The following is a 15,441-nucleotide window of genomic DNA, read 5'->3' as shown; positions in this document are numbered from 1 at the left end:
AATATTTTTTTTATTTTCCCCCTCGTACACATTTAATATTTAAAACAAAAAAGTTACATATTAGGTATATGAAGCAACCTAAAACTTTCACACTGCCAATATTTAACTACTAATGAACAATACTAAATAATACCTGTACCATGAAGCGATCCCATCTAATGGTAAAGCATGAAAAAAAAAAAAAAAAAAAAAAAAATGCATTAACATCTCATTTTAAAAATCTGCAAACGAAACACTACATAATAAACCAGAATATTTCACATTTTGGTGTGAAATCAAAGGGCATTTAATGTGAGAACAATAACTTGATGAACAATAAAAAAAATTTTTTTACCAATTTATTTAAGTTAAATTCAAGTTAAACTAAAAGGCCTCCGTAGCCGAGTGGGCAGGAGCGGGAGTGCAGTAGCACACGCTCTTTGAGTAGACCGGGGTTCAAGCCCCTGACTGCTGAATACGGTCGATCTGCCAACCCGCACTGGACCAGCGTGGCAGATTATGGTCCATTTCCCTCAGCATGAATTGTTGAGGAGGCTTCCACCCTGCAGTGGGTTGATAATGGCTGCACTTTACTTTTTTTTTTTTTTTATGCTCAACATTTTCTTTGAATTTTGCTAACTAGCCTTTACATGGAAGTTATGGAATTTAAAAATATTTCCCATGGAAAATTTACAAATAAGACTGTCGAACACCCCCCCTCCCCATCCTCCTATTTATGACCCTAGCCGCATACCAGCTGCAAGTGATGCAGGCTCAGTTTGGGCATATCCCTAGAATGTCAAACTTAAACATTAAAACAATTATCAAGCAAAGATAAAAAAAATTTATTAACTTTAACAATTCTTCTCCATACAGAAAATTTAATTATCAAAATCACTTCTTTTCCTGAAAGTAACCCAGCAAATGGCAGATATATTAAAAAATAATGCCCTAGTTTACAGAGCTCAGCCCAAAAGTAAGTGATCATTTTTAGCTATGAATTCTAGACCTTGTTGATCATTATAGGTGGCAGTGGATGTGTTAATGAAGTTTATTAATGGATGCTTTAATACAACTAGGTTACCAATGTGCCATAAAATGTCAGCTCACCATCATTTTAACACAATTTAGTGTATACTTTTCTCCTCTGTTCAGATAGAGTTAACTAATAAACACTGTCCACAAATGACCTTAACTGTATTCCTGTCTGGGGTAATCTAAAGTACCTCTATATTTTCAATTTCCATTTTCAATCTTTGAATAAAGGACACTTCTACATGTATAAAAACATTTAAAAAGAAACCCTTTCTCATCAATACACAGTAAACCTGTGTCACTGCATATTGGCTGCATGTAGAGAAATAACACAATTATCTCCCAGTTAAACGATATCATAAAAGTAATCTTTATAAGGTAGTTATTCACTATAAAACAGAACAGTAAATTCGTGATAATGAATAATAATTAAAACTGGATAAAATGTAAAAGTAGGCTGTAGTAGCAGTAAAGGCATGATGCAAGAAAGCAAGCTTATGCAGTGCATCAGCAAAAAAAAAATAGTTTCACACATCCACATTCCCTCCAAGTTCCTCCTTAAATTTATTTAAGCTATCAACTTCCACAACAACAGATGGAAATTTGTTCCAGCAATTAACCACCTGCTGGCTAAAGGCAAATTCCCCACATCTATTCTACAATTGTCTTTCCTCAATTTGAATTTATGCCCCCTCAGATTTGTAATCTGAGCAAGTGGAAAGATCTCATCAGAACTGAGCCTGCTCAATCCATTCAAGGCCGTATACACTTCAATCAGATCACCTCACAGGTACCTAGTCTCCAGCCACTGCAATTTGCAGAATTTAAGCCTTTCTTAGTATGAGCACCACTTCGTTCCCCTCACCAATCTTGTTGACCTTCTTTATACTCGCTCAAGCAACTCTACATCCTTTCTAAAATCAGGCCTCCAGACCTGTATGCAGTACTCAAGGCATGGCCTGACCATTGCCTTATACAAACAGGATAATCACCTTTTCCCTACTAGCAAAATTCCTGTTACCCCATGGCCTGCTCTGCATTGATCAGAAAACTTCATATCTGACTGCATAATTACTCCCAGGTCTTTCATTCTCTACCACTACACAGTTAGTACTTTTCTCTGAGTTACTTCTGCCCATATGCAGTACTTAGTCTGCATTTGTCAATGTTAAACTTCAGCTGTCACTTTTCAGCCCATCTGCTCAACTTTTCTAGATCTTGTTGCAGTAGCACACTGCCATTACTGTCATTAACAACCCTTCCAACCTTTGTATCATCTGTAAACTTTGACATTAAGCCTGATATACCTTCATCAATATCATTAGTAAATACACAGAACAACAGTTGGCCCAACACCCACTGTTGTTCTGTATATTTATTATTACTGTATATTTGTTATTAGTGGGGTACTCCAGCAATAACATTAGTCCACAAAGAGCAGTGTCCACTGATTACCACTCTGTCTTGTCCCACTGAACCACCCTTTTACCCATTGTAGCAATTTGTCCTTAATACCACACTGCTCCAATTTGTGCAGTCTTCCTTGTGCAACGATATCAAATGCTTTCCTGAAATCCAAGTATATGATGACAAAATTATTTTTTGCATCCAGTTCCTTTGTGACATCATAGTATCCAATTGAATTTGTCAGATAAGACTATCCCTTAACAAACCCATTCTGCATTTCAATTATTACTGCAGTCTTGTCTAGATGATCCTGCAATGCTTCTTTAACCAGTGACTCCATTATTTTTCCCGCAACAGAAGTTAAGCAGGTCTGTAATTACTCTTTTCACCCTTAGATCCCTCTTTGTGAAGTGGAGATACATTTACATATGTCCAATCCATGGGGATCTCCCTTGAGTCCAACAATGCTCTCATAATTATGGCTAAAGGGTTTGCTTAGTTGCTTTGCCGCCTCCTTTAATATAACTGAATAGATCCCATCTACCCCAAGTACCTTTCTTATGTTTACCTTCAACTATTTCTCCTCCACTTTGCTCTGTTATTACAAAATCATTAAACTCCCTGTTAGAGTTTAATAAGCTTCTGTCCTCCACTTCCCTCATGTGTGAATGTAGATGCAAAATACTCATTCAGTTTATCAGCTATCTGAGCAGGACTATCAACAGTTGAATCATCGATGTCAAGTGGACCAACCTGATTCATCCGGTTCCTTCTAGAGTTTATATAAGTAAAGAAGTCCTTGCTGTTTTTCTTAGCATCCTTTGCCAAAGATTTCTCGTAATCTGCCTTCGCTTGCCTGTTACTTTATTACAGACTAGCTTATTAAAATAATTTAAAGTAACACGCCTGATAACATAGATGAAACTACAGGATGAACCAAGTATGTCTGGGCACACCCTAGCATATATAAGAGCCTACAAAAACAAATTATATCAATAAATTAGCAGAAAGGCATTGTGTGTCAGTAATAAGCATACTGAAATATGCTTATTCCTGAAGCACGAGGCCTTTTTGCTAATAACCATAGCTTCAAAGTTGAGAAAGAAGCACATCACCTCAAAAACTTCTTAGTGTATATTTTATTTTTAACATTTATCCGTATATTTTTTATTTAAAAGTCTATCCACGTTTTAGCTTCTATTTATAAAGATTCCATTATATTGTACTTTTATTTTTTGCTATATTTTAATAGTTTTATTTCTTAATTCTTTAGCAAGATTTATTTCAGTATAAATAAATAATTTAATTTTATTTCATAGTATAAATAAATAATTCTCATTGTTTTCTTTATCTTATATCCCATTTATAATATTTCATTTTGTTAGGGTACAAACACATAGAAGGCAGATTACCTGCTTGTTGTTGTCTATATGGGTTACTGAATGATAAATTATTGCAATTATTTTTATTAATGTGCAATGGTACTATGTTTTTTTTTTCATTTACTCTGTAAATGTGTTAAAATAAATTTAAAAAAAGATATAAAAAACTTTTCTGATGAGCACACTATAAAAAAAATCACTTAGGGTAAATTTGTGATAATAATAATTAAAGGCAACTGAAATGTAAAATAAATTAATAAATAAATTACTGTAGTTTTATTTATGTACACAGTTTAAAATTGCTAAAGGCAGTTTGGAAATTAAAATTCTGTTGTTTGCTTGAGTTAGAAATAGTGAAAATAATTAATATCATTGGCTTTGTATATTAAAAATAGTTTCATACCAGAGCAATCACAAATGTTGGATTATGACCATCACAGTGATGGTGAAACACTTCAGCGGAATACCCATGAGTGGAAGCCCTGTACAAAAGACGCCACATTTGTTTTGGATTTCCATACCAGGCATTCAGTACTCTTTGCAGCTGTAACTTTTCCCCGGTTAACAATTGTGACCCTTGAAACAATTTTAGGGATGTTCTAGGTTGGATGCGTTTATCCTCTGAGTGTGTAAATTTGTTTGGAAGAGCTGCAAAACGATACCTAAATAAAAGTAAGAAATAAAAGTGTGAAAATAATGAAATTTTTATTATAATTCTATTTAGCAACAGTTATTATAAACATATTTGCTTCGGTATTAATGATGAAATAATGGAAAATAAATAAAACTACTAATGGTAAATATTGCTAGACAAAAAAATTAACTAAAGATGAAGTAAAACATTGTTATTAATGTTTAATATAAAAAAATTACTTGCAGTAAACTCAAAAAAAAAAAAACAATAATAAAATTTTATTTCTTACATGAACAAAGCACTAATATATCAATCATTCTAATCTATGGGTTCATCATAGTTAAATTAATTTTGTTTTCTGTATGCATTCTGATGAACAACTATTATGTTACGTGCCATTATTAAAATAATGTCTAGAGAGGTTGACTATTTCTGTGTTCATTCAGGTAAAGAGTTTTATTTATTTTATTCAAAGAAATAAAGCTACCTTTCAAGAGAGAGTTCCATTGGGACAGCTCCAGTTGGTTCAACTTCTTCAGCGAACACTTGACTGTCAATTAAGAGAATCCTAACGTGGTTAATTACTCCAGACAGTTGCTAAAGAAATAAGAATGACAGCACTGGTTTTCAAAAAATTAAAATATTGCCCGAAAAATTTTTAGATACACTAATGTTAGGATACACAAATATATCCCACTATCATATATTCCAAATAAAAAAGGCATTACAATGTTAAGAAAATATATACAGTAGAACCCAGATAAGAAGTTTTCCAAGTGACTGGAGGTTTAGAACTTATGCGGGAAAACTTCTTAGAAGGGAAAATGACGTAAGGGTATGAAATATTAACTACACAAATGAAAAGATACACATACGTAAGTTAAAGATCATTTTTAATTACTATTTCAGAATTTATGAATATTTTACTCTATCTATGAGAAACATTTTTCAACTGAGGATTTCTAATTGCTTAACATTCTGTTCATTAAACTCATTACCAAGTTGGAAGGATGAGCTCCTTTGAAGTTTCAACATACCTTAAAAGGTCACAATTACAATCCACTAAGTAATTCAGAAGTGTTCACAAAAATCAGAACTTAATGGCAAATGCTTCACTGTGCTTCACGTAGTCGAAGCTATCCAATTATGGATATCGATGAAAACAATTCCAATATGTCACTTCCATTATATCCAAATTTTTATACTACAAAGGTTTTAAGGCTGAAAGCATCAGACTACGGAAAATTGACTAATCGAGTTAGTGTGTAGCATAATTTCAGTTCATAGTAAATCACTGAAATAGGTGGCATCGTTTTTGTGATCTCTCATATTGTGAATGACTTCACGAGTTGCCCTGATATTGAACTACCGAGAATAAGAAACACTTTGACGCTGAATTCTTGAATAGGCAACACTTCGCCGGTGGATTCTCGGCAGATAACAACACCCCTGGGTGGTGGTATCTGCAGAGAATAAGTAACATTAGTCTTCTCAGTGGTGAAGCGTTGCTTATTAGAGGTAGTGCAATATCAGGCAGAAGCAGCCCCAGGTCTATCAGCACCTGTACGAGATTTTTTGGTGCATCCTCTCCGACTTGAAATTTACAGCAAATCAGTGACTTTTGCTCCCCTTAAATTTTGGCACCCTGTTCGGGGGAACCGCTTGGTTGTGCATTAAGCTGGCCCTGATATCAGGATAACTCATTGTGAAGGCATTCACAATATGAGTTATCCTCCAAGGCAATTCAAAATGCCTGCAGTCATGGAATGAACATGGACTAGTTCCTTTCCTTACTATTTTCCATCATCATCTAATTATTGGAGAAGATGGACAGGTGATGTGGGATGGGTTTTTGGGGAGGGGGGGGATAATGCTTCATAGGGTTACTTTCTTGCATTATATGCCACTACTACTAATAATAAAAAAATTCCATTTAAGACACAAAACAATCAAGAAAAAAGCAACTGTGGTCATATGACCTGTACACCACTGTTTAAAGCAAGGTGTAAGAGGAATAAAAATCAACAGCGTTAATAATTTCATTGTCATGGTAATCGCACACAACCCACACTTACAATAGATTTCATTTTTCTTAATTTTCAAAATTTTTATTAAAATAGGACCAACTTGTTTATACCAATTTTTATTAAAATATTTTAATAGGTATAAAAAAATCAATAAACTTAAATATTTATATACTTAATATTTATGTTGTAGATGATTCTAAAATATTCTGGAAAGTGAGAGTATTGTTTCAATATTATAGAAGATTGTAGGTGATTCAAGAGTGTATAATGTGATTTTTGTGTGTTTTGTGATAAACATGGCAAGAAATAAGGAAGTGAGTGTTGTGAAAAAAGAAGTGCTGTTATAACTCTGTATAAAGAAAGTTCTTCCACCAGAAGTACTGGAAAAAAACTGTTTCATTTAAAGGAGTACAAACTACCACTCAACAATTCAAGGAGACTGGCAGTTTAAAGGACAAACCATGATCAGGACAACTGCATGTAACAATGGAAGCACAAGACAAGACCACAGCACTGATTTCTAAATGCAACTGATGACTTACTGCACCTGAAATCTGAGCTGAGTTCAAGAGGAACAGAGAAACTCCCATGCTGACATCCAGTGTAAAATATTTGACTTAAACAAGCAGGACTTCATGATCATGTAGCAGTCCAAAAACCCTTATTAAAACTGAAAAATCAAAAGAAATGGTTGGCTTGGGCTAAGAGCGATCAATATTGGGCAACTGAAGAGTGGAAAAACGTAGAAAGAAATTTTATATTACCAACAAGACCCAAAGTACAGCTCTAAGCTGTGCAGGGATTTTCTAGCAACTAAAGAATAGGAGGTGATATTACAAATTATGATTTGGTCATCCCCCAATCACTTGACTTAAACCCAGATTATGTGCAAATGTATCCCCAATTAACAAAGAGAGATCTAAGGGTGACACGAGTAATTACAGACCTATTAGTTTAACTTCTGTTCTGGGGAAAATAATGGAGTAACTGGTTAAAGATGCATTGCAGGATCATCTAGACAAGACTGCAGTAATAATTCAGACACAGCATGGGTTTAAGGGAAAGTCTTGTCTGACAAATTTAATTGGATAATATGATGTTACAAAGGAACTGGATGCAAAAAATAATTTTGATATCATATACCTGGATTTCAGGAAGGCTTTTGACACTGTTGCGCATGGAAGACTACTGTACAAATTGGAGCAGTATGGTATTAAGGATAAGTTGCTACAATGGATAAAAAGGTGGTTGAGTGGAAGAAGACAGAGGATGGTAATCAATGGATGCTGCTCTTCATGGACTAATGTTATTAGTGGAGTTCCCCAGAGTTCAGTGTTGGGCCCACTGTTGTTTTGTATATTTATCAATGATATTGATGAAGGTATATCAGGCTTAATGTTGAAATTTTCAGATGATACAAAGGTTGGCAGGGTTGTTAATGACAGTAATGGCAGTGTGATACAGCAACAGGATCTAGAAAATTTGAGCAGATGGGCTGAGAAGTGGCAAGTGAAGTTTAACATTGACAAATGCAAAGTACTGCATATGGGTAGAAGTAACCCCAGAGAAACGTACCAACTGTGTGGTACTACACTTTAGGGTGGTAGAAAATGAAAAAGACCTGGGAGTAATTGTGCAGTCAGATATGAAGTTTTCTGAGCAATGTAGACAGGCTGCCAGAGCAGGTCATGGGGTACTGTCTATGATATACAGGAATTTTTCTAGTAGGGAAAAGGAGGTGATTATCCCTTTGTATAAGGCAATGGTCAGACCACGGCTTAAGTACTGCGTGCAGGTCTGGAGACCTAATTTTGGGAAGAATGTAGAGTTGCTTGAGTGTGTACAGAGAAGGGCAACAAGATTGGTGAGGGGAACAAAGGGGTGCTCTTACCAAGAAAGGTTTAAGTTCAGCAGGTGACTAGTCTTCAGCAGTAGCTGAAGACTAGTCACCTGCGAGATGATCTGATTGAGGTGTATAAGGCCTTGAATGGGTTGAGCAGGCTCAATTCTGATGGGATTCTTTCACTTGCTCAAATTATGAACATGAGGGGGCATAAATTCAAATTAAGGAAAGAAAGTTGTAGAATAGATGTGCCTTTAGCTAGCGGGTGATTAATTGCTGGAACAAACTTCCATCTGTCATTGTGGAAGTTGATAGCTTAAATAAATTCAAGGAGGAACTGGACAACCTTTTAGAGAGAATGTGGATGTGAAATTTTTTTTTAGCTGTTGCTACATATGCTTCCTTTCTTGCATCACTATGCCTCCACTACTATTACTATTTAGACCATCGAGTCTGTGAAGTCTGCCCATATTCACAAAACTTATGAGAAACCTTGCAGATCACTTGAATAATGTTATTCACGTCACTATTATAAAATTAATCACAGAATGCCATATCTGTGTAAGGCAGTGATAAAATCTTATGGAGGATATTTTGATGAAAATTTGGTATAACAGTTTAATATTAATCATTTCAATATTTTTTTTTGCTCTAAATTGTTCAATGCTTAATAAAATATCATAAAATGCTTTGTAGTGTGTGTTTTTTTTATATTAAACCTTACAATGTCACAGATAATTTCAAAAAAAATATTGATAACTGTTGTCATATGCTCTAATTCCAAACTTTTAGGCAGGAGTGTATTTTTGCAACAGTGTGCAAATCTGAATGTGCAAAAGGCATAACATGGCATCATAAAGTTACAAGCAGCTCTATATATTTATGACCCACTTTAGTATTTCTGAAAACTGTTGAAATGTTTATTACACTAATGAAAATTACAATCAAATCATTAATTTTTCATGCAATACTTCTCATGGAGGCACCAGGTGCTATTACTGAGATATGCTAAGCCACTTCCATTGGTGTCGTGTTCTATATATGCGTGGAGTGTTAACCTCTTTGGAAAGTCCTACTTGATGCTCATCTGCTGTCTAATATAATTCCTAAATTATATTAGACAGCTATTTTTGCACCTCGGCAGATACAAAAATTTTAAATTAAAAAGTGTAAAAACTACTTTAAAAAATCCTGTGGAAACATGGTAGATTAAAGGGGGGACATGGTTAAAGATAGTAAAAGATATTATACTAGTAACAATGAGCATAAAACAGTTTCTATGAATAATGCATTACCTGTGAGATTCTAGCTCGCTCTTCTTCTGTCCAGTGTGCAGTGGGCTGTGTCACTCCAGCCTGATGCTTAGCCCAAGTCAATACAGCTCTCCATACATCTTCTTCTTCAATAGCCAGCTGCAGAAAAAAAATTTTAAAAATGTTCAAAATTAAAATTAGTCACTGCTAACTAATCTTGATTTTGCATTTTGTTAATTATGGTTTGCAAAACTTAGCTACAAAATGATAAATAAAAATAAGCAACAGAAATTCTAATAACAGATTAAAAAACACTACACTACACTTAAATTTACATGGAGTGCAATGTTTTTTAATCTGTAATTAAAATTAGTTATTTCCCACAATGTCTTTCTCTCATGGAATTAAACAAGAGAAACCAATAATAATAATAATTATTATTATTATTTAATGGTATTTCTTTTAATTTTCAAGTTCACTCATCTAAACTGAAACAGGGGCTTGCATGGCATCTTCCAAACATCACAACTGGTCATATTTCTTTTCTGTGAAGCCAGTGAAACCAATGCTCTACAGAGGCCTAGACAACTCTTGTTGGTGTCTCACAGACATCAGACAAGGAGTGGAGTGCAGTGGACTACAAGGAACACTATTGTTCACATGGTGTCTGTTAAATGCCAAACAAAAATCAAATTTATCTTAACTCATAGTATATTGAAACAAAAACAAAAAATACTGTATAATCATTTGGAGAAAATTGGTAAGGAAAAGTATATGGAGGATCTGATTTTATTTCTAAATTTTAATAAATAACAAAAATTTTAAAAAGTGGTGTCTGACAGGCACCATGCTGGCTAAAAGGGTTAATAACCCTTTAACCTGACTAAATGGCTTATAAACAATACTTTCCACAAAAGAAAAAAAATGTTATGCAAACTAAATTCCATATCACTACCAAAATGTGTTTAAATACCATGCTGATATGTGCTTCAAGGTTTAGTGAAAGCTGTCAGTGTTAAAAAAATAAAAAAATAACAAGTATTAACTAATATAGTGGAGCCACTTATTCTGATTACTTCAAGATACAGTCTAACTGATAACAATAACTAATGAAACAAGAATGCAACTGTTCAGCATTATTTATTGGGCAAAACAATGTATGCATAAAAAGGTGGAACTGAACAGAAAGCAAACATTAGAAATCAAATCAAGTAATATAAAATAATTTGGCTGTCCACTATTTTTTTCTTCAAGAATCATCAATAAAAAGGAAACTCACAAGGTTTCTGTAAATCCATGCAAACCATTAAAAACAAGAATTAGAAATGGATTAATGCTCTACTGTAAAACAGTGAGACTGGTAGGCAGATATGGTACTTTCTTTTGCAGAGTAAAGACACCAACAACCATACAAACTGTATGAAGCAACTGCAGTAACTAGACATGCCGGAGTTAAAAAAAAAAAAAAAAAAAAATTGAGATGTTAAGTAACTGCATATGCATAAACCACAATAAGGCAAAAAAATGATAGCATAAACCAAAGTACTGATTACAATATAGGTTTTTTCAATGTATTAGTATATGTCATTGGGACTTCATAAAAGCAGTAACATTACATGAATCATAACATTATCCATGATCACAATAAGCAGAGTGCACTCTATACATTTTCATATCTATAACTATAAAGACTTTAAAATTTTTCATAGGCACCTCCATAGCCAGGTGGGCAGGAGCGGCAGTGCGTAGTGTACGCTTCTTGATTAGACAGGGATTCAAGCCCGTGACCACCAAATACGGAATGGTCAGGGAATGACCACCACATATCCCCGAAGCAATATGGCCTTAGTTACTAATGCTCCTAAAAACCAAAAAACAACAAAACTTTTCATCCCTCATGTAGCTGAATTATTCGTAAAATGATAAGGAGTTTACCTCAATATAGTGGGTAGAATACTTCCGTATGATACCCTCCAGAAATTAAAACAGAAAAAACCAACATCTTATCGGTACATTAGAGTAAAATATAAATAATTAAATAATCAATTTAACACAATTCAAATCAATTTAAAACAATTAAAAATCAAATTAACGCAATTAAAAGAATCTAACGAAAATATTCAAAACGATTTTCCTTCCTGAAGCTGACAACGCTTTTCGACTGTATATCGTGATCACAGGAATGAAAATTACCGAATCGGGTTAAACCTGATACTTAAATAGAGATTATTTGTCTTCGCGCATGCAGGTCCACGAATCGGAGATCAAATATGGCCGCCGAACATTAAGAGTAGCTGAATTAGTATCGAGGTGTTCCTACATTTCCCACAGGACATTAAAACAAGCTTTTTTGGACCACAAATCAGAACACAAGAATGGGAAATCAACTTTGTGCAAACAGTGGAGCATCAGGAACAGTGAGAAAAACATTCACCCACTGCAATAACATGTAATTCATCTCTATATGATAATACCATAAAGATGAAACTAAAATACCAAATGAGAGACTAGTCTTTCATTTAGTATCTGTATAAAGTACCGTATCTTTATAGAGATACCATGTTTTTGACTTTTATTTCTGGATTTTTTTTACCAATCTTTGTAATTCATGTCTTAGCAAAGGCCAGATGATTTCCTTTGGAATTTGCATAAACAGGGAAGATAGCAGCACATTCTGGCTATGTTCTTTGAATCTAGTGAGAGCAGATTTCACTGCCTCAACACTACTTGCAAATGGGCATATTTTTGACATTTCCAACACCTGACAGCTTTTGGTATATACAGAATAGATTCAACAAAAAAAATCCTGCTTGAACTGTTAATGGTGCTCCATGTAGGAGCAAGGTTACCATCTTTTCTAGCCATGATATATCTTGCCTGTACAACACATTAGTCTCTGAGATGTTGAACTATTTTTGCCTGTGCAACTTGTTGGTCTCAACTCCTGAACTATTTCTTCTGATAAATACCAAAAATTAATATATTAACTGACAAAGTAACTATTTTTATTAATTTTTGTTTTTCATATCATAACTTTATTGGGCAAACTGAATTACACACAATACTACCCTAAAGTGTTATCATTATAAATATCATACATTCACCTAAAAAGGTAGGAGTAGTTTTCTACATTTAAAACTATTATTTTAATCCCCTCTCAATATGGTGTTGCCAGACATGAAAAGTAGGGGGGAAAAAATCCATATTTTTTTTTATTTGAATTTTTGTGGTGCATAGGGGAAATTTAGGTCATAATTCACCAAGTCAAAGTGAAGTATATAAAAATATAAAATAATACAGATACAATTATTAAAAAAATTAAAACTTGAGTATACAAGATTTGAAATCGGCTGGAAAAATAGAGTAGAGATTTTGGTGGATGCAGCCCCACCTCTCCACCCACTGTAAACAGCAATTATAGGTTTGGCTGATTAAGTGATCAGCATAAATTAGACAGTATTATCTAGGTCAATATGGCAGGTAATATTTTAGGATATATGGTTTCATCTGGTCTTTGTCAATACATTCCACCCCCTCTGTTGCAAAAAAGAGAGGGATTTAATTCTTACCATTCCCAAAACACTGCAGCAAGCAAAAGTTTTCTGCATCTGGATTTATAATCCAATGAAGAGTACAGCTGAACCCAGAAACTGTTGTTCTATTTCTGCACAGCACAGACAACATACTAAAAATTTGCAAATTATATTTTATGAATGTCTCTTTTTTTTTATTATTTTAATTGTTTTTTTTATATATTATACACAATAAAATATTAATATTCTAATTAATTTAATTTAATGCTAACTACTCAAGTATAGAAAATGAGAGTCGGGTATGAGTCTAATATGGTGGCTCTGAGCAGGAGTTTGAGTTAGCATGAGAATTAACTATAACTAGGAATCCCATAAAGGTTGAATGTTAACATCTTGGAAGAAACTGCAATTGTCCCAATACTTTTCTGTACAAGAAATGGTGGAAACTTGTTAGAGGTTAAGTTTCCAGCAAATGACAGTATCAGGAAGGATGAAAAATCTTGTAACAAAAGTGCTTTTTTAATCTTTTTTACAGTTGTGATCTGTTGATGGTTCTGTGAATAAGTCATGAAGTTCATTTTATACCCTTTTGGCCCAGAGGATTGATTTCTCCCCCCCCCAGGTTACTGTTCCCACTATGAGGAGGCAGGAGTAATGCCACTAATAGCTATGCGATGTTAGGTTAGTTGGGTTAGTGAATAAGAAAAATAAAAAAGAAAGGAGTCTTTTCTTTCCTCACTTTGCTTACTCCTGTAAGACTGAAGTTTAAACTAATTTAAATGAACAAACTTTTAACTAAAAAAGAAAAGTGATTCCTTTCTACGAAAATACTTTGAGACTGCTTAGCCATGGAAAGCTTGGCATCTGGGACTACTTTGACAGCTTATGTCGCTGTAAAAATCTGAAATATTAACATTTATCTAAACTTTATAAAAATGCCATTACAACATTTTTAAACCATTAGCATTTGGCTATAAAAAAAATTAAATATTCAGACAGTCAAGTTAGAGGCTTCTAATGCCAGAGTTATGAACACTTCACATTGCTACTTGTTATTGAAGCTTAAAAATAAAAAAAAAACTGATAAAAAAAAAATAATAAATATTTGTATATTTAGCTGTTATAAGGGGTGAAGAGCTGCAAGGATACACAAGTACATATGCTTTCAGTAACTGTGGTTCAAGCCTGTGTGACTACTAAATACTGTTTAACAGAAAACAGAAAATTTATTTTATTTTTGTTTTATGAGAAATTTTATCTAAAAATTCTTATGGGAGGTGTTAAAATTTTCTAAAACAGCTTATCAAAATGCCATATAAAATCTTCTTACATAATCAGAAGATACCAAGTGAATCAAGGCATCCTTGGGCAAGTTTAGAAATGCTGAGGTCTTCACACACTCTAGGGCATTTTCACCAATGTAAGTTGTACAACGGTCTACAAAAGAACGGCCTCCTTTATTTCCTGAAACATACAAATAAATATATTTTAAAATTATTACATTTATCAACATTCCAAATTTCTACATAGGAACTCTCAAATTCTATTAAGCACCAAAACTAATTTTTTTTTGCAAAAGAAATGCGGAAACTTGAACTACTTAGATTTTAATACATATTCACTACATTCAAATTAGCAAATGTATATAAAGAAAAGTGTCAAAATGTTTCTTGCTTAGTGCATATACCACCTGCATATACTAACATCCATAATATTCTCAATAATGTATTTGTCATGCTGATTATCACTGGCTAAAGTTGCAGTGTCCTTTCCCTATCTTCTAATTAAACAGATTAAGACCTATTCTCAATTACTAAAATACAGATCTACTAAAAAAAAAAAAAAAGATCTACTAAAAAAAAAAAAAAAAAGTATGCAAATGTCACAAGTGCTATTAATTTTTTTTAATAATACCCTACAGTAATTGAAAAGAGCATAAAGAAGATAAAAATTAAAAAAAAAAAAAAACCCTACCTGGCACTCTATTTTCCATGTCCAGAGCTGCAGGAAGGAAAGTACAAGCATTATGAATGGATATAGTGCTTGCAATATGATCTTCACAACTCAGCCTTAGTTCATCCACACCCAACTCTTGTGCTATTGCCAGAGCTTCAAATACAGTACTATCCTGAAGAAGTATCTGGAATTTAGAAGTATACTATTTTGTAACACATGCACGTATATATAAAAACGAAATGCTAAATCAATGGATCAATTTATATTTTGTGAAGTTTTTCTCTCTTACCTTCAGAAGTTATAATAATTATAATACACACATATTGCATTACATTTCAGGTACATTCAAATATCATGTGGCAACCTGATATAAAATTTGGTACAGGAGTTGT

At 33.6% G+C, this 15,441-nt stretch overlaps 1 protein-coding gene across 1 annotated transcript in view; it reads right to left on the bottom strand.

The window, feature by feature from the left end:
• The window catches only part of LOC150091746 (serine-enriched protein), a 40,061-nt gene that overhangs the window by 11,895 nt on the left and 12,725 nt on the right, over positions 1–15,441 (bottom strand). Inside the window, exons 3-7 of the mRNA XM_090385489.1 lie at positions 15,068–15,233; positions 14,424–14,557; positions 9,603–9,719; positions 4,925–5,034; positions 4,207–4,465 (exon numbers count right to left, since the gene is read on the bottom strand). Coding sequence (XP_090241615.1) covers positions 4,207–4,465; positions 4,925–5,034; positions 9,603–9,719; positions 14,424–14,557; positions 15,068–15,233 — 786 coding nt within the window. The remainder of the gene's footprint in view (positions 1–4,206; positions 4,466–4,924; positions 5,035–9,602; positions 9,720–14,423; positions 14,558–15,067; positions 15,234–15,441) is intronic.

This window comes from Mastigoproctus giganteus, chromosome 1 (assembly GCF_048544385.1).
Source record: "Mastigoproctus giganteus isolate SK-2022 chromosome 1, ASM4854438v1, whole genome shotgun sequence".
Lineage (NCBI taxonomy): Eukaryota > Metazoa > Arthropoda > Arachnida > Uropygi > Thelyphonidae > Mastigoproctus > Mastigoproctus giganteus.
Note: the sequence above shows the minus strand (reverse complement) of the source record. Positions and strands in the feature narration are given on the sequence as shown.